At 37.7% G+C, this 24950-nt stretch overlaps 1 protein-coding gene across 3 annotated transcripts in view; it reads right to left on the bottom strand.

Moving 5' to 3' along the window:
- Window positions 1–24950, bottom strand: part of srbd1 (S1 RNA binding domain 1) — a 62972-nt gene that overhangs the window by 8144 nt on the left and 29878 nt on the right. For all 3 annotated transcript variants that reach the window (XR_010898750.1, XM_067421930.1, XM_067421931.1), the window contains exons 16-19: window positions 20575–20657; window positions 7978–8084; window positions 6393–6560; window positions 5627–5776 (exon numbers count right to left, since the gene is read on the bottom strand). Coding sequence is in view for 2 of the 3 variants with exons in the window: in XM_067421930.1 (XP_067278031.1) it covers window positions 5627–5776; window positions 6393–6560; window positions 7978–8084; window positions 20575–20657 (508 nt within the window). In the remaining variant the exon portion in view is untranslated. The remainder of the gene's footprint in view (window positions 1–5626; window positions 5777–6392; window positions 6561–7977; window positions 8085–20574; window positions 20658–24950) is intronic.

The raw sequence follows: 24950 nt of genomic DNA on the forward strand, positions 1-24950 counted from the left end.
TCAGACTCAAGCTAGTGTTCTGACAACACCTGCTTGTAAATGACTTTCACACATATACCTGTGCCCTGTACTTGCACCAATTTCAACAAATTACTCACTCATAGCACTCATACTGCCCAACGGCAACTACCCATCATCCTCTACAGATTTCCGTGATGTTGGTCAGGGACACTGTGCTTCCCTCCAGCTGTCCCTCTGGAACGCCAGAGTTGGCACAGAGAGAGAAGGGGGAGGGGGGGGGGGTGCAGAGCTGAACTCTGAGTGATTTATGAACAGTTACAGTGTGAGTGTGGCGGTGCGGGCGATTGGCCCAAGGGCTCAGGTTTCTGGAGGGGGTCTCAGCTGGGCTTATGTTTCCCTCTGGTGTGTTAGTGTTTAGGGGGTACCAGGGCTTCTGCTCTTCTGGATCCAGAAGAGCGGAGTCTGCCTTATCCTCCGGGCATAATGAAAAGCAGCACCGCGAGGAGGGTTGTGGATGAGGCCTCTGTTTCCCCACACGGTAAGCTACTGGGTGGGCCCAATGATAGAGGCTATCCAGACACAATGAGGCTGTTTTAGTGTGTGGTCCCCTTAGCAATAACCCTGAAGTTAATTCTTTATCATCAGTAAATGTAAGAAATTTGATATCAACCCTGAGAAAAAAACTGCTGTATTGAAGAAGCTGAAGAGCTACCCGCTTTTTCAGACTCAGCTTGGCAATGCTCATAACAGCAAAATGGATCAGTGTGTTCCTTGGTTGTTGAAGACAGAAAAGAAGGAATAGTTCACACAACGAAAATGGTCATAATTTACACTAAACTTAATGGGACATCTAACTGCAGCACATCTGATTTAAAAGCTACAGAGAGCGAGATTTTTTAGAGGTCTGTTCCTCACACAAACTATCATATGACTTCAGAAAACACTGCAAGTCATATGGAGCACTTTCAATTTTTTCTTCCTTTTTTCTGTAAATTTGGAGCTTGACAGCATCTGTCCCTATTTACTCTTATAATATGAAAAATAGTGAGCAGAATATTCTTCAAAACAGGGATGGGATGATTACCAGTTTCACGATAAACCACAATAAAATGTACTGACGGTTAGTATTATCGTTTAAGATTTAATCATCATTAAAACAGTGCTTGATTATCACGATTTTGAAAACTCTTGGTAAATTCTGTCCAGCCAGCATAAGTCGGCGCAGACGCAGCGCGCAATATTGTGAATGAAAAGAAATGGCCAGCAATGTGATTTCGCCCTGCAACTCAGTCTGGAAACCTGTACATTCATTTCTACTTCTTCTGCTACACTTTTGCAGGAACCAATCACAGACTGGCTTATCCACCTGCCGCACTATTGATGGGTTTAACACGATACCGGACAGCGAAGCGATGGGTCGTTGCCCAGTTGATCAATTTCAGACTATCCAATTGTGTATAGTCATTTGAATAATGCTCATTTATCACCCCTCTTGTGCAATACATAGCAGACTCCCCAGACCAATGTTTAGTCTTAAATTGAGGTCAGTCTGGTGATAGCCAGACAAATGGCAGAAGGCAGTGACAGCCTTCTAAAAGGACCAGATCTGAGGTGTGGTCACATTTTGGCTTTTACAAAAGTCCTGAGGAAACTTAATCGAGGATGTCACCCTGTCTGCAGAACATGCAAAAAGAAAGTCACTGCAATAGTAGGAAACACTTCAAATCTGCCGAGTCGTCTTCGCCACTAACACCCACTGTTGTATAACAAACGCAAGGCAAGTTAACTTTGACCTCAATACCAAAACTACGTCTGGGAAATAATTGGACAAAAAATGTTTTTTTGAGTTTAAATATTTGATCTCCCTCACTTGAAATTAACGTGAAGCTTCTGCGAAGAAAAGTTTGCAGCAAGTGGCTTTGAGCCAAAGATAGATAGTTCAGACAAGATTATTATGGGTGACATTTAAGGGATAATAATGTATATTCATTGTACGGTTATTACACCACCAGTTATTATTTTTACCACATAAACAATTAAACAACCAACATAAAACAACCTGTTTATCCATTTGGATCCATTTAAATCCATTTGCACAGAGTATAAAACATTATTGTCCAGACAAGATGATCACCACAATATAGTAGTAGTAATATTAGTAAAGTCCTCTGAGAATTTCTTTTTCAATACAATCAAAAATGGATACGCAAGATGGCAAGTTGCATTTGAATGAAACGAGAGAGCATGTCCGTTGTGATACATGGATGCCTGTGGTGTTATAATGCATTGCTATTAACGACATTCATTATAAGGAAGGAAATGCCACAGAATATAATCTTGGTTAAAAATGTGCGAGCTGAATGTTTTATTTGTTGTTTGTTTAATTTCAAATATGAAACTTGCTTAAATGTTTTTTGTGTGTGTATCAGTTCTTTTTGAACATCTCATTTGAACAAAACCGTGATAATATTAATAATCATGATCATTTTGGTTACTATAATCGATATGAATTTTTCATACCGTCTCATCCCTAATTCAAAGTATCTTCTTTTGTGTTCCACATAAAAAAGTAATAGGGCTTTGAAATGAATGAGGGTGAACCAACAGAATTTTTATATTTGGGTGAACTATTCCCATTCAACACTACTAGGGCTGTTACAAGATTTGTACAATGATCACCATGGACAAAATAATGACAATATCACAACATCTATAGAAAGGTTTGATGTAAGAATTTGTAACCATAAAGGCACTTTTAAACAAAAATTGATAAAAATAAACAGATTTTCAATAATCATTCTAGTTCTATGAGAATAGGTAAGTCCACATCACAACTCTAACGTTAATGACACAGAGGAACAATATTAGGAATCAATTTCAGAATAATTGTTTCCTGTTGATGGGCAATAAAAACACTGACAGCCAATCAGAGTCTACTTAAATTTAAAGAGTTTGAGCATTTAAACAGCATGCGACATAACTGCCATGCGTGCTTATAATAAACAGAAAGGTATTGTGTATTGCTGTGGAAGCTAATATAGTTTAATTCAGTTATTATGTGGTTCTTTTTCACTGCAGTTTACTACTGCTTAAAAGTGGGTGGGATAATCGACTGATCGTTACAATTGTGCGGCTTGTGACGCCACCTCGTAGACGGACCATAATACAGCCTATTCTTTTTCAAGTTACGCACAATGGTCGTTTAAAGCAGTTTTATTTTTAAAAAGTTGTGCGGACAAATGATACGGCAGTGGCTGTTGCTGACTATTTAAATCTAGCATGTTTGAGGTCTTGTGTCGCAAATCCAATAGCGCTGGTAGTGATGATTCTATCTGACCAAACGGTTATCTACACATCACATTTTAGTACTGGTACGGCTCACTTAAAACGTAAACCGAGGTGGTACTAAAAAAAACAAAAAACAGGTACTAGGTACTATACACAGTGGGAAACCCCCCAAAAGTGAGCCATACTGAGCTATAGTTATGGCCAATACCAGTTTTTGTGATAGCCCCAATCATGTTCTCACAAAATACTGAAAAAACAAAGTAAGCACTTTCGTTATGGGCTATAATAACAAATCAAACAAAAATCAGTCAAAGTTTAAGTCAGAGATTATCTTTGTTATAATTTCCAATAAGAGCTAACATCATCCTTTGTTTCACAGCTAATACATAAATACCATATAGATGGTCAATCAGGGGGTCAGTGCTACATACTGTGTATGTGTATTTGTGTATGAGTGGGAAGTGGTGAGGCTAAGGGTATCAAGTTCATCACATTAGAGCAACATGATCCGCCATTACCGTCCGCTGGCCCACGCTTCACAAAGCGCCCAACGTGCAACCAAATCACTCACAAAATGGAGGAAGACAAGCTGCATGTTTTCACAAGCACAATGTGTGACTGATTTAAGCCACCTCCTGTCCAAACTTTACAAATATTAAGTGCAAACCAGTTACTGATGCCAAGAGGGGTGCATTTTCATTTCATTTTTATTCTCGTTAACTGCTGCATTGATATATAAACAAGGCCTTGAATGAGAATGAGAGAGGAAGTGAAAAAGAGCTGTCCAATAATTTGCAGCGGGAAAGAGAATGAGCTGGTGAAACAGAGGACAAGAGTGATGAACCCAGTGCAGAAATGGGTTACAGATTGTTGGGAATATGTCAGGCTTGTCATCATCATTATAAAGCTATTGCTCAGACGGTTCTGCTCGCATCATTAGCCTTATGATTCCAGCCCTGGCTGAAGCTCGCAACATATTTGATACAATTTATTAGCAATACCCAGAATTCCTCCCAAGCCCCCAAGAAACCCTTGTTTAAAGTCCGCCACATTAGCTGGGCGCTACATTACCAACTCAGCACTGCAGGTGGCCATGTTTAATCAAATCCTGTTACTCCAAGAAAAATATGCCTGGGCTCATGATGACAATTGGAGTGGAGCAACGTCCATTAGCACAGCATTTGGTAACGATAGAGAATGGTGATAATACAAGGGACTGCAAGGGAGGCTTTTCTGCCTGGTTTAGTCGGAAATGAAGCCTAACGGAGAGAAATGAAAACAAACAGAAGAGGAGGAGAGGAGGGAGGATATGACAGGGTGATTATTCCCCCACTCCATACCCCTAAGTGGCTTTATTAGACCTCTGACCCCAAAAGGCGCCTCTGATGACAGATCAGGCAGAGAACGAGTGGACGAACATGCATATACTCACACACAAGTCACACATGTACATACAGTGGGGAGTCAACAAGTCTCAGACCACCAGAGAAAATGCATCTATTTTATTTTGTATTTAATTTATTATATTACATTTATTATTATGCAATATAATTTGTAATTAAAGCATGTTTATTAAATTACAAACATAATATCTGTAACAGAATTAAAACAGATTTACAATATAGATCATTCTATTTAAATTCTATTAAAATATTCTATTATTTAATTATTTCCTATATTATTAATTATATTAATATTTATTATGGAATACATTTTTAATTATTATTATATTAATCATTACGCAATATATTTTTATATACACATTTAGTCTTGTACATTATAAGTATAGTATGAGAATATTACGCATTTAAATAAGAAGCATTGTTTAATTTTTTCATATCATAACTGATTAGAATTCAGACGTTGGAGGAAATTAAAAAAGTGAGTAATAGGCAGTGAATGAATGTCTTGTTTCTAAATTATACTTGCCATTCACCAATAAATCCTCCAAATTCCACAGTGCACGGATGCCGTGCCCACGGTTCATATTCAATTTTAAAAAACCTCTTTCACATGCACACACTGATTTTGATTTAACTTGCAGCTGTCATGCACGCAAGCACATCCAAACCACAGGGCATCCGCGCGCACATCTTCTGGAAGCAACAGGCACAAGTGTCAGATTGGAGTAGTCTAAACAGACTTGAGCAGCACAGCTGCGGGGAGAGCGTCATTCACTGCCAGAGAGTGCTGAGCACACGCTGAATGTGCTTTTCATACAAGCGGCAGCAGCTCGCACAACTCTCACACTGAGCGACCCAGATGCTCCCACTTGAAGTAAACACTCGCTACCACTTGGGTCAATCCTTAAGCGGATCTAATGATCATCTGCTGAAGTACAGTAATGAGATAGTTCAGTGCCATGTTCTGTTCTCACCTCAAAGCGATGCTGTAGGATTCAGGGTGGATGCAGGTTTGGTCCAGAGGGTCAAACTGGTTAGAGGTGCTACCCGAGCCCTTGACTTTTCTCTTCTCAGCTGTCGGTTTCTTAGGAGCCTCAAGGTTTTCGTTTCCTCCATAGCCGATACTGTATGAAGCAGTTACAAAAACTTTAGTAAAAGGGAGATTGGGTAAGATATGCAACTTTTTACTCGCTTTCTAAGGAGAAATATGATGTTACTGACATCATTACTCATTATAATACACAGGTATGGGATTAGAAGATTATGAAATTATTGACTAAGATTAGAACTGTCTATAACAAATAACCATAACATTTTGAGAAGTTACTTCTACGTCACCCCAAATATATAAAAAAGTTACTTTGCAATTGCATTTTCATCAATCAAGAAAAAGGTTTAATAATCAGAAAATGTGAATGTAGTGAAAAGTATTTTAACATTATCTAATAGCATTTGTGATATTAATAGTGTTTGTAATAGTATTTTAATTTCATAGCAATTAGAGGCAAAAGTCAGCACTATTAGGCAAGCCACTGGCACATATGGCATGCAGAAAATTATTTCGTATCACTACGCAAGCTTTGTGTAAATATAATAGACTGTATGGTCATGTGAAAAAAATAATACTTCATTTTTTATATTAAGGGAAGACAAACCTTATCCTATTCTCCTCTATAGGATATAAAGGAAGCTTGGTGCAAAAACATGTAGAAGTAAAAGTGTCACGACCCAGCTGTGTACCTGCGTACTGTCTCGGGGTTGATTCTGATGAAGCCAGCACACTGCTGAAAGCTCTTAGGACCGAGGCCTTTGACCAGTTTCAACTGCTCTCTGTTGAGAAAAGGTCCGTTCTTTTCTTTCCACTCCATTATATTACGTGCTCTCCCCGCATTTAGACCTGCTATGTGCCTGATAAAACAAAACGGACAATAAAAAAAAACATACTTTTTCCTTGATGGGTTTGACTAGCAAGTATTGAATTTATTCTATGACGTTCAGAAATGGCATCCAAAAATATATCTTATCCTTCACAATGGTGTTTAATCTGTCAGAAATTACAGATATTTTAGTCCAAAAAGCCTACATTTAATCTCTCACATCTTCCCGCTTGACTCCCCATTTCAATTAGTTTGTTTTTAGAATTAGTCATTGCTTTATATGTCAATACCCAGCATTAACCACACTTCCTGGATGAAGAACTTCACTTTAGAAGTCCACCCAAGGCCATGGAAATTCCTTTTCATGCTTATGTAATCCCTATATATTCACAAACAAGAAGTCAGATATTAGTAAATTATTGAGAACATTTTCCAGCCCAATTACCAAATGGCTGCCTAAGATCTCATAATCTTTTTGACCTTTTCATACAAAACAGAAAGGCATTGAGAAGTTTTTTTGTGACACGGTATGGGCAATTCGAAGTGGCAGCTCCCCTAAAAGCAGCTATGTAAACATTGTATGTCATCACTTATAAATAAGGGGCGAATAATGCTGGAGCCACGAACACTTCGTCTGGAGTTCTGGTACTGAGAGCTCATTTAAAGTCAGGTAAACAGATGACCTGATCCCAGCCTACCTCAAGCATTTAACCCTGCCTCTTAATGGATCATACAGCTTTCTAGCTCAGAATAGTGATGCATGGGCATCTAAGTACACTATAAGTCATAGGCAAAAGCCTAAAGAGTTAAATATGGCAATCTGATCTTTGTGAAATGTGTGCCTGTTTTAGTCGAATGCTTACATGTATCTGAATTTAGTTTATGGATGAAATATGAAAGTCTACCAGCTTTCATCAAAATATTTTTAAACTCTCTTAAGTACATATACTAACCTCTATATTGTTGAATGAAGTTTTTTTTTTTTTAAGAACAAGCTGTGTAAAAAAGTTTTCTAAGCACATCGAGGGGCATGTATTCCGGAAATATATTATTCCAAGCCACCTTTTTCCATAGTGCAAACAATTTGCAATTACTCACGAAATCCTACAAGGTATTAGACAGAGCGGGTGGATATAACGAATGTGTACATTTCAGTGTTTCTGTAAGTTTATGTGACTAATATTCGAGGCTATATATCTCAATTTGTGTATATGTTAGGGAACAGCAATGTTTGTATATGTAGATCACATTGTTTGTATGTAGTGGGGAAGTGAAAAGATGTTACAGTTCGTGCGACTGTGTGTGTGTGTGTGTGTGTGTGTGTGTGTGTGTGTGTGTGCGCACACAACGTGTAGGGTGTCAGACTAAACAGAGTGCTAAGCAATAGCGGGGAGACGAGTGAGAAGTTGCCATGTTGTGACTCCTGCTGGAAAGTATTTGGTCTCTACCTCATCAGCGTCTCTGAACAGATGTTGATGTCCACTCCCACGAAGCTCACACACTCCTGCACCACCCCGTCCAGCGCTGCCCTCAGCAAACTCTGCGACACGTCGTGCTGGAAAGAGTGAATAGTCTTAGAATGTGTGTTTGTGTAAGAAAGGAGAAGGAAGGGCTCTGTTTTTGACCTGGGCTCTGAAATTTAAATCAAACACCTTTTTTATAGTGTGTTGAATTGATTTAAAAATCGCAATTTGGATGTACATTCAAAGTTCACTAAATCGCCATGGTTACTTAGAAAATAATTAAACCTTTTTACTCGTCTTCGGAAATGTCAAGAAAGTCTACATCTATTAGATATCTCAGCAACAAATCGTGCTGTCTCAGTCACTTTCCAAAAACAAGCCATTTTGCAAGGCCAATGTTGTGTCACTGGCAATCAAACGGTAACCCTAAATACTTTGTGGTGTTCATGCTGGTATGAGGAGGAAAAAAGAGACGGCTGAATAAAAAGGCAGCCAGTGGATCGCTTTGCCTCAAGAGACACGGAGAGAAGGTCTGAGGCTGTTTTCATTGGAAAGCATCTGTGACACTTCAAAGTCCTCTCACAGGGGTTTTCCATTAAGTGCAGAGAATTGATAAAGTTAATCCAGCCGAACTTTTCACACTTTGGAGGCGGTTTTCTAAAATGGAGATGGAATTCAAAGCAAAGAAAACCGCAAGGCCAAATCCAAAACTGACAAAAAATTAGGAACAAGCAGGGAATTCTGACAAGCCTTTGTCTGTCTTGCATTGGGACCAGCATCCATATGGAATAAGTTATACCAGTGCTTGAGACCTTGTAAGACGAATGTGCAATACTTCATTTGGGAGAACTCATTACGATGAACACCTTCCTCACTTAAAACAAAATCTGCATGTACTAGTTAGTCAACCATGGTAGCTTAGGGGAAACCTGGAAATTTCACTCAAATTAAAAGTTGTGATGTAACGGAAGTGTTAAACAGGTAATCAAAAAAACAACAACTGCTGACTGGATAGAGGCAAATCGGCAAAATGCGAACTTAAGCAGACTTTAACCGGAGAACTTTGAATAAACCTTTTTAAAAAATGATAATTCACAAAAATCCTTTAAAAAAAAATCCATTGTATGCTGGCTTTAAGAGTTACGATAAGAGAGGCCAGTCTGCCTAGTCAATCAATATGAAACAGCATCATATAGGTAAAAAACAACAAGAAATTGTAAAATTTATAATGTACTGTTAAGCTTTTCTGCAACTTATTTTCAGCATTCATAAAACTTGTACACACTGGTCACAGACACAAAAATGTGTCTTCAATTTCCCCAAACTGATCGCTCACTAAACCCCCTCACTAGCCTCTTCGGAGGAAAGGCGCCTGAATGCCTCTTTAAACCACTCTTCTATGGAGAACCATTCAACCCTGGAAAACACAAATGCAGTTAAACTACTCAGTGATGAAAAAGCTCAATGACTTCAATTCCAACTATAATGTAAATAGATTAAAAGCTTTTTTTTTGCTGAGCATTTTACTTTTAAATCATCTGCCCATTTTAAAGGTGCAGTGTGTGAATTTTAGCAGCATCTAGTGGTGAGGTTGTAAATAGCCCACCACTCACCCCTCCCTTTTGAAGCACACAGAGAAGCTACGGTGGCCGAAACAGGACAAAAATGTTGTTTTCAGAAAGAGCAGAGAGGACTAGCACTCTGTAGAGGAGTTTGTTGGTTTAGGGCTACTGTAGAAATATGATGGCGCAAAATGACGATTTCACTGTAAGGAGACCCGCAATGTATGTGATAGAAAAGGCTCATTCTAAGGTAATAAAAACATAACTGTATATTATGTAAGGTCTTTTTACACCACTGAAAACATAGTTATGTATATTACATTGTATTTATGTCAATAGATCCTCATAAATACTACACACAGCACCTTTAAAAGAGTGATCAGAACCATTAAGCAGTCAGAATACTGTTCTCCAATTTTCTTTTTAATTAGGGGAAAACCCAGCATTTAAAAGATCAGTAATGACAGTTTGTGGTGGTTTGGGAGTATATGACATGCATTGCCAGTTCTGTGTACTTTTCAGTGTGTAAATATAAAGCATGAGTAAGATCTTTACATGCGTTAGTGTGTTATAGTGTTTCTGTGAATACAAATTAAGTATATTAAACAGTCCAAGAATCCCACGGGCCTCTTACAATTAACTTAATATACACATTCAACCTTCCTTGTGCACGCGAATACACACAGTCACACACTAACACAACAGGCAGAAATAATAAGCAAAGACATAGAGGATATATATTTCCCTCAAGTTTGGACACAGCGGTTTACTTTAAGAAAGTGTGTTTGAAATTGCACAGCCAATGGGAAAAAGTAAAAGGTGGGTCTGAGATCTGAGAATACCTTATCCCAATATATTTTGCTTTAATCATTCTCAGACATATTACAAAACAGCTTTATCATCAGACCAATTTACCTTGTATTAAAGGGTTGCTTCCCCCAAAAATGAAAATTCTTTCATACTCACCCTCAGGTTGTTCCAAACCCGTGACTTTTGTTCATCTTCGGGACACAAATTAAGATATTTTTGATGAAATCCGAGAGCTCTCTGACCCCTCAATAGACAGCAACACAACGACTACTTTCAAGGCCCAGAAAGGTGTCGGCCATTTGCCATCTGGGTTCTGACCTAGAACTCGGAAACACTATTTACTAACTTTATGGGCCTTGAAAGTGATTGTTGTGTTGCTGTCTACACTGTCAGAAAAAAAGGTACATTGCTGTCACTGAGACGGTACCCTAAGGTACAAAACCAAAAATGTACAAATAAGTACCTTTATGGCACTAATACACACTCTTAAAGTACTGTTATGTACCTTTTAAGGTACTAATATGTACCATTTAGGGGTGAGTAAGATACAAAGATGTACCTTTTCACTTTTGAACCTTTAGGGTACCGCCCCAGTGACAGCACTGTACCTTATTTTCTGACAGTGTATAGAGGGATCAGAAAGCATATATCTTCATTAGTGTTTCAAAAATTTTCATTTTGGGGTAAACTAACCTGTTAAAACACGTTTAGGATGATAACATTAAAGCTATTCTTTTCTTTAGTTACTATATCTACATACATGCAGGTTTATATATAGGTGGAATGTTGGAATGACTGTTAAAGGGTTAGTTCACCCAAAAATGAAATTTCTTTCATTAATGACTCACCCCAATGTCGTTCCACACCCGTAAGACCTCTGTTCATCCTCGGTACACAGTTTAAGATATTTTAGATTTAGTCCGAGGGCTTTCTGTCCTTTGAATGTAAGTGTATGCCCACTTGCTGTCCACGTCCAGAAGGTAATGAAAACATCATCAAAGTAGTCCATATGTGACATCAGTTGGTTAGTTAGACTCTTTTGAAGCGTCGACAATACATTTTGGTCCTAAAATAACAAAAAATATGACTATTCAGCATTGTCTATTCCGTGTTCCTCAAATAAAGAATCAAAAGGTCATGATTCAAGATTCGGATCCGTGTGTCAAACTGGCAAACTGCTGAAATCACGTGACATTGGCAATATGAATCCCGAATCAATCTGCTGATTCGCGACCGTTCTTGTGATTCTTTATTTGAGGTTTGAAAACAAACGCAGAAGAGAAGACAATGCTGAATAAAGTCGTATTTTTTGTTATTTTTGGACCAAAATGTATTGTCAACGCTTCAAAAGAGTCTAACTAACCAACTGATGCCACACATGGACTACTTTGATGATGTTTTCATAACCTTCTGAACGTGGACAGCAAGTGGGCATTCACTTACATTCAAAGGACAGAAAGGCCTCGGACTAAATCTAAAATATCTTAAACTGTGTTCTGAGGATGAACAGAGGTCTTACAGGTGTGGAACGATATTGGGGTAAGTCATTAATGAAAGAAATTTCCTTTTTGGGTGAACTGACCCTTTAATATCCTTCAATGGCAATCATGTTGCACATTAAACACAAAGCAACACAATGAGGCAGCTGAAGAACTGCTATCCAATGTAATAAAATGCAGTACATTCAGAATGGTAAAATGTGGCCAAGAACAAAATGAGAATGTCAAATTGTCTGAGAAGCAGATGTTCAAAACAAAAACAAACACCTCAAAACAAATGTTGTTGCCTAGAGAAATCTGATCTTGTAAACTCATTAGCAGGTCTGCCTGTTTGTCCACAAAACACATGTCCGTTGAGAACAGGCACCAAATCACTCCAAGAGAAGGAGTGATAAGATGATACAAGATCCGGATACTTCCCCTCCTCTTTGATAAAAAATTAACAATATATGAAATTGAATAAAGGTAAAAAAATAAAATAAAAAAAGTAAATACAATCAAATAAATTATTTGTACTCCTGAAAAAAAATTTCTGTTCTCTTGCAGTGCAATGGTGCTGAGGTTTTGATGCTTATAGTCCTTCAGATAACAGATTAATGGAATAATATCCTATTAGATACAAATGAATTAATATAAATAGAAATTAATTACACCAGTACAATGGTAACATCTCCGTGGGTTAAGGATGAGTGAGATATTGAGTGGGTGAGCTATGTATGCGTGTTAAAGCAAAGAGGAGAATGTGTGTTTTGACCTGATAGGATCCGAATAACTGCAACTAGAATAAAGGACATCAGAGTGATGAATACTGTGAGGCTGTAAACAATGGAGTAATCTTATCCATGCAAAGACATAAAATCATTCATCAGACAAGAAAAAAAAAAAGTCACAACTTTCAGTATCTTTATATTGCAATATATATTCTTCATATTCTGCACCAGGTTGTGCATTCTTAAACTTTCAGTAAATATCAGTGGTAAGGGTTTTAAACAACAGTAGCGGCATTGAGATCTTGAGCACTAAACATCCCCTGGGAGCAAGTGTTAGTGTGAAAAATGAAAGATCTGTCTTAAAGCTCTCACAAGATGTGCAATCTTTTGCCTCTAGTGGTTAATGCATTCATTGCAACTGGCAAAAAACAAACAAACAATAAAACTGTTTTAATATCACCTACTAAATCTAGCCAGTGATACATAAATGCTGGAAAAACAACTGTAATATTAGACAGCCAAAACATTTATTGCACAAAAACAGCCTTCATGTGGGAGAACGCTATCAGCTGAAAAATTCTGTCAAACTTTTTTATACTTTTTAATTTGTAACCTTAGAGAGGTGAGAAAATGCTGTACGCTACTGGAAGGCCTGCGTTGAAATGAAATGTGAAATCTAAACAATAAATATGAAAGCCTGAAGGCAGAAGCCGAGATATTCAACGGCAGCTTAATCATTCCTAATGATCCTTATTTTGCTCAACAAAAAAACGATCCAGACACACACAAGTTTGCAAACAGTTTGATGCATTTTTCCAGTTGATGTTTAAGGTGATTTCAAAACAGTAACTCATCAGACTTATCAACACATCACTGTATTCAATGGAGCATCACAAACCGATTTGAATGCTAAAAATCACAAACAGTTTGCTGATAATCAATAAATCAGTGCATGCTTGAGGTACTTCTCACAAAGAATAACAAACAACTCCTTATTTTTATCACATAATGCCACATAATAGCCGGATGCAACCTGAGAAGTGTGTGGACAGGTTCCCATGTAGCTGCTCCCAAACCCTAAGGTTAGCTTTTGAGTATTTGGCAGCCAGTCGGCTGTATAAAGCGCCTTGAGCGCGGATGGAGCGAAAATTCTCACAGTCCTTGAGCAGGGTGAGAGAGAAAGACACCCAAAAAGTGTCGCCTCTGGGCGATTTGGAGCTCTGCTGATGGAATGCGCACTCATTAGAAAGCCATCAATCATCAATCCCAGATCCCCCATCTATTTTTAAAAGATGTTCCAGGAAGTTATGTGCTATGGTACACTAATTTACAAGGTGGGACACCACCACTGCGATATTAGCGCTCACGTACTGAGAGAAAAAGTTCAATGAACGGAATATAATGGAACAAGAGAGCGGCCAATGTTCTGTATCAACTGTCGGGCCGTCTGGCTCTGAAGGGTCAGGAGGGAATTCACTTAAAGGATAGTTCACAGAAAATTTGGTCATCATTTGCTTACCCTCATGTCTTTCCAAACCTAAACAGAGATATTTTGAGTGATTTTACTTCGGAAGTCATTGCTCATCAAAATGGTTTGGTTACCAACATTATTTAGAATATCTTGTGTTATGCAGAAGAAAGAAAGTCATACAAGTTTGGAATGGCATGCAGGTACACAAATAATGAAATAATTTTCAGACTTTAAAGAGAGCAATCACTGTACACAAACAAAGGTCAAATTAGAAACACTCACAACATTCACTCACATCATCTCTCCAATAACATTTAAATTAGCGAGCTGCATCTAGAGCATACATAAAAGATAGTACCAGTGTTTCAGTGTATCAAGTCAATTTTCACCAAAAAAATTCTGTTACCAACATTCTTCAAAACACCATCTTTTGTGTTTTGCAGAAGAAAGAAAGGTTCTTTCCTACAGGTCCAACATTTGTCCAGGAACTATCCCTTTAAGGCTAAAACACACCAAGACTGTGGACAAAAATCAGCCTAGACACTTCAAATAGACACTCCAGTAGCAGCAGTTGAAAAAGACTTCGGCTTTCACCCACATCATCTCTCCAATCTCCTGTCAATCCTACTGGATATATCTAAGACTGTATAACCATTTCAATTAGTGCAAAACTGAGACACGCCGAGCTGCATCTGGTAGAGCATACGTTAAGAATCAAACCAACATATCATACATGAGGCCCTGAGAAAGACCATGCTCGCCTAAAGTAGATATTAAGCTTTCCATCTGTCTTCAAACAAGCACAAGAGCCGCACCCTCTGGTCTTCGTTCACAGTAGGAAGAGCGGCTGACAGCTGAGCTTTGACATGGCTTAACGCTGTGGTAACCTTGAAGACAAAACAACCAAAACTCAATTAAAGCATTGGGGAATAGGTGAAGAAATGTGGTGGGAGTTCACATAGGTTTTAAACCTGCACTCTGTTTGAACAGACACATATCCCAGACCCCGACATGCCAGGTATGGGGACGGGCCAGTGGTAACACAAATACGCACTTACATTGCCTCACTAAGCCCAACAGAGCCACGGCGAAGTCTCTGACCCAAGCCTTGCACACACGCACACACAAAAACATGCGGGCTCACACAAACCGCAGGATTAAATTCAGGTGCGAGGTCCTGTTTGGTTTGGATAGGCCCCAGCGCCAGAATAAAGTATGTCTGTCCACACTGATCCCAGTTAACAGGTTTTTTTTTTTTTTTACAAAAAGCTGCCACTCTAAGATGTCAATCAGTTGTTCTCTTCTTTCCCCGCCCTCATGACCCAATGTAGATCTAACTAGCTGCAGGCTCTGAAAACACACATCCCAGAGAGCTGATGTTTGACTGAGGAGATTCCTTAACATACCTCCCAAAGCTCAGCCTCATGCGTAACCAAAGGCCAGCGTTCTCAGAAAAACACAAAAGCCCCTAACAAGTCATCTAAAAACAGCTGACGACATCCTGACAGCAGTGTAAGAGATGACAAGGACTGACAGAACTGAAGTTCTGTGAAATCATCCTTACATAATAGGTAGAATATTGTAGATTTTTATGTTCCTGCTCTTTTTGACCAATGAATTTCCAGTCATTTGAGATAAATATTTTTCTGGTTTAGTCTGAACCATTTTGACAGATTCATAAGTCCCTAATAGAAAACTGTATTTAAGACTTATAGAGATATTTGTGAATATGGAATGAGCATTTGAAATTAAATCCAATTGGATTCAATCCAATTCACTAACAAATCAAACAAATCATTCAGAGGTCAATCAGTCAGCATTTGACAGACTCATTAAAGCCTTTGTATATTCCCATCATCCCATTAAAGTTTTTGGGGTCAGTAAGATTTTGAGAGAAGTCTTTTATGCCCACCAAGGGTGAATTTATTTTAAAAAAAACAAAGCAATACTATGAAATATAAATAAAATTTACAACTATCATTTCTATTTGAATACATTTTAAACTGTAATATGTTCCTGTAATGGAAAAACTGAAATTTCAGAATCATTACTTGTCTTCAGTGTCACATGGTCTTTCTGAAATCCTTCTAATGTGTTGATCTGCTGCTCAAGAAACATTTATTTTTACGATTAATCTTGAAAACGTTGTGTTGTTTATTTTATTTCAGTATTCATTGATGATTTTTTTTTTGTACATTATAAACGTCTTTAATGCCACATTTGATCATTTGAATGCATCCCAAATAAAAGTATTAATTTCTTTAAAATAATAATAAAAACACTGACTGTATATTCACCATTGATTTGGTTATTGACAATGCCAGGATCTTTCCAGCCATTTGTTTTCATGCTAATGAAGCAATCAGATCAATTTGTGAAGTGATGTGACCCATTAAAGAATAAACAACAAAAACTGAAATAAAAAAAAAAACGTCTATAAAATCTTAATATCTCGTCAATTAAATATTTTCAAGTAGAGCATTATACTAGAAAAATATATATTTATCACAGAATTGTCCATACATTTTCCAGACAATAAAAAACACTGTTTATAATTCACGGTTGTTTCCAAGTTGCCACAACTTGTGAACTCCATACAGAAGAATTCTTGCTTTTCTCCACTAAAAACACTGTGCATGAATAAAAAAATACATTAAAAAAAGCATTTTGGCAGCAAATCAGATGATGCAGTTTCCTGGCAGTAGGCTGACATTTTAACGACCAATTCTGACACTTTTCTCACCTACACTCTGCTCCATCTTTCCTTTACCTCAGGTGAAGCCTGGAGGCCAGGTCTGGAGTCAGTAAACACCTGTCAAACAGAACATGAGCTGCACCCATGCACATTACACTACTGGACTCACCCACTACAGTCATGAGAACTAAACACTTATTTTACTTTTCTTTCAGAGGTTTGCTTTATTGCAAATGTGAACAGCCATAAGACAAGATAAAGATACAGATAATTGTTGACTCAGCAGAGGGAAAAGTCATAAAGGTAAAAGAAAAATTTAAGTTCCATCAAACATGATGAGAATGAGTGAATGTGTTCAGCAGAGCACATAACTTTTCCTTTTTCCCACGCGAAAATGGACTCAGCTATCAATCATCGTCAATCAGCTTCCTGTCAGTCAATACTTACACCTTCATTCACTCTCTTCCGTTTTACCCTGAGGGAACAGTCTCAGCAGGCTCATTAAAAAGAGAAGGCTGGAGTGACATCACTGGTGCTTTTTCTTTACACCTTCTAAACCATCAGAATATTATTATTTTTTTACCCAATAGATTGTTTATTGCCGTTCTGAACAAAAAATTAGATGATTTATGTATGTATCCAAAAGACTGGTCCCTGTGTGAACAAACATTCATTTTATAATTTAACCTAACATATGCATATTCCTGCAGGCGATCTAAAAAACATCTTTGATAAACACTGATTAACATAATATAATAATAAAAATGGTTCATTGCTGGTTTAAATGTTTGGACTTGAGAAACACATAGGAAAGTAAGCCAAGGAGAGTGACAGTTTCCTTAATATCCGGGGGTGTGTATGATGTTTTCTCTCACAGCTGGGTAAAATGGTAAAATGTGCCCTCTGGGACCTTTAAGCAGTTGGGAAACCTGAACACACTCCACCTATGTGATTGACAGTTAATGTGATTGACAGTTTACTATATAAACCTATAGTAGAGGTCCCACCTACTTTGACTAAATGGCATGTCATGACAATACAAGCTACAATAGAGGGCGTCGTTCAATTAAAAGTCATGTGAAGGTGAAATCTTCAATTTTACAGTAAAAGTCCCAGTATACATTTTTAAGCATTTTACATGTCATTTGGGAATGTACAATATATCAGTCCATATTGGAGTTTTTTTTTCTGTAGACATTGGTCTATGTTACATATGTGCGATTTCGGATTTTACATGCCCATATGTTTATTTTTAAAAGGCATTTTCTGTGTGAATAATCATTTTCACACTGTATAAGCAATACTATGGATTTAATTATTAGCCTATAGGTATCGAAAGCTGAAAGACAATTAAGTGAACCGTAACAACAAGGCAAACCTTACAGAAACAATCTAAAACACCTTATTTGCTGTCACAATTAAATGACACTATTCATGATTGAGGGAAGTGGGTATATAATAACCCCTCTCTCGACGATTATAGTGCTTACGGCCCTAAAGATGAGTGCTTGAGATAAGTAATAAGATCACTATACATGGTCCAGTCTATTTGTCTACTAAACACAGATATACATACTGTAAACTTCTTTCCACACACACACACACACACACACACACACACACACACACACACACACACACACACACACACACACACACACACACACACACACACACACACACACACACACACACACACACACACACACATCACTCAGCATGTCAGTGTGGTGGAGAGGCATCTTGTGTTGCTCAGATTATATGTCAGGGTAAATAAACGCTAAGTGCTGACAGACGTGCAGGGGGTCGCTGTGATGCACACTAGACAACACTCACACTGTGCAAGGGGCAAGACGAGGTGACCCTGATCCTCTGCTAACTTAAACCTGTGAGCATCAGCACATGTGCATGTTTTTTGGGTCAAAAAAGTTGGTAGTGAGAAGTATGAGATACGTGATATCGATTATTTTGCAAAGAAGCAAGATGTTCTTCTCTTTATTTGGGAAATGGCTCCAAGGTTATAATGGACTTGGTTTACATCATTGGCCATCTAAATTGCCCGCTCCCAGATTTAACAACACCAACGTTTACATAAAGTAACAATGAAATCAAAGTTGACAATCTGATTTTTTTGTGGACTATTGCAGTATTTTTTAAAATAATTTATCAGCATCTTTTTTTAATTCTTTTTTTATTATTCATGTCTCATTGTAATCGTTAATAAAAATAGCTTCCCCTTCCTCTTGCAACAACATCTCTTCTCTGATGACGTGTTTACTGGCACAAGGGTGGGATGCCCTGTCATCCACATGAGATCACAGCAATAACAAACCACATCCATCCAATCAACTTCTGATGGACAAAATCAAGTCATAACCTACATTTTTACTTGTTTAAAGCTATTTCACTAAGTATATATCACAAAAGAAAAACTACAAAAACACAGTAAAAAGAATAAGTGTGAATTTAAAATATGGGTAACCCAGAACAATGAACAACATTTCTACAAAATGTATTAATCTTAGTCTTAGTTAATGTTAATTTCAACATTTACTATTACATTTTTACGACCAAAAGTTGTACTGTTAACATCAGTAGATGCATGTGAACATGAACTTGAACTAACATTAACAATGGTTAAAAAATGCTCTAAGAATATGTTGCTAATTGTTTATGTTAGTTATTTAATCAACCAATGTTAACAAATGAGACCTTATTGTAAAGTGGGTAATAATCTATATTGGGTGGGTAATAGTCTCATTTGTTAACATTAGTTAATGTATTAACTAAGATGAACTTACAATGTTCAATACATTGGTTACAGTATTTATTCATCTTTGTTAATGTTAGTTAATAAAATACAGTTGTTCATTGTTTGTTCATGTTAGTTCACAGTGCATTAACTAATGTTAAATAATAAAACATTTTAATAATGAAGTAAATGCTGAAATTAACATTACCTAAGATTGATAAATGCTGTAGAATTATTAGTTCATATTAACTAAAGTAGTTAACTAAATGTTAACTAATGAAACCTTATTGTAAAGTGTTAACAAAATAAGGGTTTTTCTTTTTCTTTTCTTTTTAAATGTAATTTATTCGTGTGATGGCAAGGCTGAATTTTCAGAAGCCAATCCTCCAGTCTTCAGTGTCACATGATCCTTCAGAAATCATTCAAATATGCTGATTTGATGCTAAAGGAACATTTCTTATCATCAAAAAATGATGCTGCTTAATATGTTTGTGGAAACTGGTAGTGCATATATAAAGAATTTATTTCAACAAGAGTTTCTGCAGAGATGTTGATGTTTAAAAAAAGAGCAGCAGAGGGCAGGAGAGAGAAATGAAGTATGCAGGACAGCGAGAGAAAAACCGAAAGATGAAAAGTAAGAGCAAGAAGAAGGGAAGAAAAAAAAAAACACAATTCAGGCCCAGCCTTGAGTCAACAAATGATGCTACTGGGAATCATTGTAGAATTAATTTCATGAGAAAAATGGATTACTCATAATATGAAACTGCAAAAGCAAACAGTCAGAGACAGGATTAGCTCACTAGTCCAGCTGACTTCTGTTTGAAACTGCTATTACTCAAAACTAAAAATCAGAACCTGGCTTAGAAAGTTGGGAATGCGCCTATAATCACTTTGAACATTAGACTGCATCAAGAGCAGTGCCAGGCTAAACATCATGTACACAGTATTGTGTGAAAGGAAACACAGCTGTTGATAGTGCGTTTAATAAAGACACAATAAACATTACTGCAACAAACACTTAAATAATGAACTAACAAGCCTTTATTGGAGAGGAGATGCACAAAAGAGTGTCATGTGACTCACCTGGTAGGTGCCAATACCAATGTGTTTGGGGTCAATCTTAATAAGCTCTGCTAAGGGATCCTGAACACGCCTCCCAATGGACACTGAGGACAAAAAAAGAATACAGGAAAAAAATGATCTCACCATTATGTGCAGTTAATGCTCAAATATAATAATGAATGCCTCAAGAGAACAGCAATATTTACACTTTAATAAACCCACAGACTTAATTAAGAATAAATTAAGCTCACATAAGCATAAATCTATGCCAATTAAGAGTACTTAAATGATGCAAAGGTTTGTGTGGAGCATTCTGCACTAATCACAGCTGCACAGATTATAATAATGAACTAGATTTGCATTTACTGAAATATCAGGGCTTGCAACACACAATTGTGATTGCAGTTTAAATGTGACCACATATGGTCAAATAGATGTGAAAAAGACCAATCACAAACAAGCACGTGAATACATGCAAAGAAGAAAGACCTATCAGAAATGAATATACAAATATTATTGTTGCCCATTATTATTGTTGATGTCATTGTTGTCAATTACATTCTATTATCCATCAATATTTTTTTTCTTTTCTTAAATCGTTTAAAAAGGATAACATTTACAATAACCAAAAATAGTTCAATTAAGGCTAAAATAATCTAGAAAATGTGAACAAATCCTATCTAGCTAGCTACAGATGAATATGCCATCACATCTGTCTGGGACAGAGAGAAAAAGAATGAGAAAGAACTAAAAGGGAAAGAAAAAGAAAAGAGAGAGGCCTACTAACAGATAAACTCACACATAAATCCCCTTTTCCTGGTAAATTGTCATACACAGCATAAGACATGGGCCAACTAAGAGAGGTCTGGTCAAATAAGAACACATTTAAAGTCAAATAAAAACCAATTCAGAAAAACTTGAATCTAACTTATCCCAGGAAATGTGACCAGCCAAACACAATATTATAAAATGAAATGAACATAAGCAGTTTGGCAAACTTGTTCCATTAGCTTTATCTAGTCTTGTTGAAGGTCAGCAAATGAAAGTCAGATTTTCATCTTTACTCGACCATGTGTGCGAGAGTCAGAGGACGAGGACGAAAAAGAGAGCGACTCAGAGAAAACACAGGACAGAATGTGAGACATTGCCTGGTTTTCTGCCCAAGCACAACCTCCACATTACAGAGAGTGGAGAGAAGTGCTTTTGTGTGCGCTGTACAAGGCCTGGGCTGAAACTCCATCCCTTTCCAAATATTATTACAGGCAGCAATTTCCCACAGAGTTCAACGTGGAGACGCAGCGAGTGAGGCTTGGCAATCACGCTCCAGCAAGCCACCTCAAAACCTCCTTCAACAGTCACCCACTTCAGCGAGCACATACACCTTGATCTTTATCGAAAGCCAAGCACCTCTGGACACAATTGTCCTCAATCAAGATACGAACTCCTGCTGCAGGTATGACCATGTAGGTAGGGAAGAGTCATATAATGAGAAATCAGAGAAAAACACAAATTCATTGACGTATAAATGCCAACATTTTCTCAATTATGGCATGGTGTTTATAAGAACACTAAAACCCATTCACGTCGCCAGCGACATGCAGCAACATGATCCTATATATTTTGGTGTTAATACAAGGTGTTAAAGTTTGTTTACAAAGCACTGCATGATCGGGCTCCAAAGTATATACAAATTATACATTAATCATCCAACCAATCTCAAAGACTCTTGTGTTCCTCACAGATGACGTGTTTAACTGTCGTAGAGGAGATCGGGTTCTTGCTGTTGCAGCTCCTGCACTTTGGAATGAACTGCCCTTATCTATAAAATCCTCATCAATTATGGTCACTTTCAAAAGTGATCTAAACACTTACTAATAATCTGTCCTTTGGCGTTTGATTAGGCCTGAGAAATGTGATTTGCTGTATGATGGATGACTTGATTGTTGTTTGAATTTATTTTTATAATGTTTGTAATCATTTTAGGCCCGGTTTCACAGACAGGGCTTAGATTAAAGGGATCATGAATTGAGAAATCAACTTTCCCTTGAGCTTTTGATATATAAAAGGCCATGGTAATATAAGAATATCCTGTAAGTTTCAGAGTTGAAAACTTTCTTGTTAGTCAAAGAAAAGCTTTTATAGACACAGGGCCCAGCAAACAGTCGATTTCAGAATGTGCCTCATCCTGAAGTCATCATGTGGCGAAACACTGCCTCTACAGAATAATAAGCAAGTCTAATTCAGTAGCCCCATCCACCAACTCATGGAGCTGTTCGGATCGCGCTAGCCAGCAGCAATAAACATGCCAAATAAGATAGCAAGATATTTCACTATTCCTGGTTGTGGAAGAACACAGTCGCTGCATTTCTTGCAGTCGCAAGCTTTCTTCCGATCCTAATATTAGGAATGTGTGGTTGACATTTTTCATTTTTTCATTCATTTTTAATGAAGTTCCAGCTCACTTGGGGAAGACATTCGCTTCATTTCACTGCAGAATCGTTTGTAAACAAGTCTCAGGTCGAGCTGGATTTGCAGACATATTGAGATTAAAACACAATTCCGTTTCCCGTCTATATCCGACAGGAATGGTGAAACACATTTATGTGAATAAAAAAAGTTGTTTTTATATGTGAAAGTATTGCATTGTTACAGATCGTTTTGATTATATGTACGTGCCTAACAGAATATACCTTAGCACGCTGTCACAGGCTGAAGAATACTTTATTTGTTGGTTCATTGCGATTCGGACAGACTCGGACATGTATGGGCCAGGGCTTGCAAAGCCCAACGTCCCAGGGCTTTGTGTTTTCCAAACAGACCAAAATTGTAAGCCCGTCAGCAGGCTGGTAAATCTCAAATAGTGAAATAATATTCATTTCTTAATCTGCATTGTTGAATTGATATTTGCAGGGCGGGCGGGTGGGTGCGCAAGTGTGTGTGTGTGTGTGTGTGTGTGTGTGTGGGGGCATGTTTTTGTAAAATATCAGGACACAAATGTGTATAATGACATGGGTATGACAGGTATTACAAGGAGAGGGTGAAATATGAGGACATTACCCATGTCTCCACTTTTCAAAATGCTTATAAATCATACAGGATGAGGTTTTTTGAGAAAGTAAAAATGCAGAATGTTCCTGTGATGGGTAGGTTTTGGGGCGGGGGCAGTGTAAGGGGATAGAAAATACGGTTTGTACAGTATAAAAACCATTACATCTATTGAATTTCCCCACATTTCACAAAAACAAAACGTGTGTGCATGTGTGTGTTTGGTTTGTGCTTATATCCACCGATGGGGCAGGCCAAGTAATACACAAATAATATTTCAATCAATCGCGGGTGGATGAGAAATAAATCATTGTGTTTGTTTGATAAAGACGTTTACGAGTCCTGTGATTGAGATAATATTCTGGTTGCCGCTTTCAAAACAATCCCTCCCTCATGTGAACTGACAGGGGAGCTGAAGATCATTAAATATGCAAATCTTATCCAATTTCAACCTTTAAACCAGGATTAGGCCTCATGAGTCACACAACAAAAGTTCAGATATTTTTAACTTCAGGGGCCCTATTTTGGCTAAGGCGCACGGCACAAGTGCACTTAGGGCATGTCTGAATCCACTTTTTCTACTTTAACAATGGGAAAAAGGGTCAGTGGTCTAAAAGGGGGTTCCCTATTCTCCTGATGAGTAACGGGTGTGTTTTGGGCATAATGTGCAAAAAAACCAATCAGAGTCTTATCTCCCATTTTCTTTAAAAGCCAGCTGCGCTTGCACCATGGCGGATTGCTATATACATGGTGGAATATAGACACCCTCTACCTGACGATGAGTCAGTTTAAATACATGTGCCTTGCATTGCCACGATTGGTTAAATAAGTAGCCAATTTCATTACTGCAAATAGGTAATTCTGATACAAGCAATGGCTATCCATTATATGACATGTAGGCATCTTTGTACACAATAATAATATTTTACATTGTAATTCTTGTGTACGCGCTTTGTGCACCTGCTTATAGGCGCATATTACTAACGTGGCCCTTTAAATAACACAAAAATACTGCGGCATTGACTTTAGACCAAGTTCTTGTTGGTCAGTGGCACAGTCCATTTCAGTTGCTCCAAAATAGCAACGCACCAACAATGCACCTGAACCCAGCTTGTTTTCAGACCAGCATGCCCGTGGGCTCACAAATGGGTGCAAATGCATTTGCTATTTAAACATGTGGCACAGGACGTGAAAATGATAACTTTGTCAGGATGAAACTACCAAAAAACTCTCTCATACTATGAGTACAAGAGAGTTTAATCTGTGGATTGATCAATCGTTAATGGTTAAAGGGTTAGTTCAACCAAAAATGAAATTTCTTTCATTAATGACTCGTTCCACACCCGTAAGAC

This window comes from Pseudorasbora parva, chromosome 17 (genome assembly GCF_024679245.1).
Source record: "Pseudorasbora parva isolate DD20220531a chromosome 17, ASM2467924v1, whole genome shotgun sequence".
Classification (NCBI taxonomy): domain Eukaryota; kingdom Metazoa; phylum Chordata; class Actinopteri; order Cypriniformes; family Gobionidae; genus Pseudorasbora; species Pseudorasbora parva.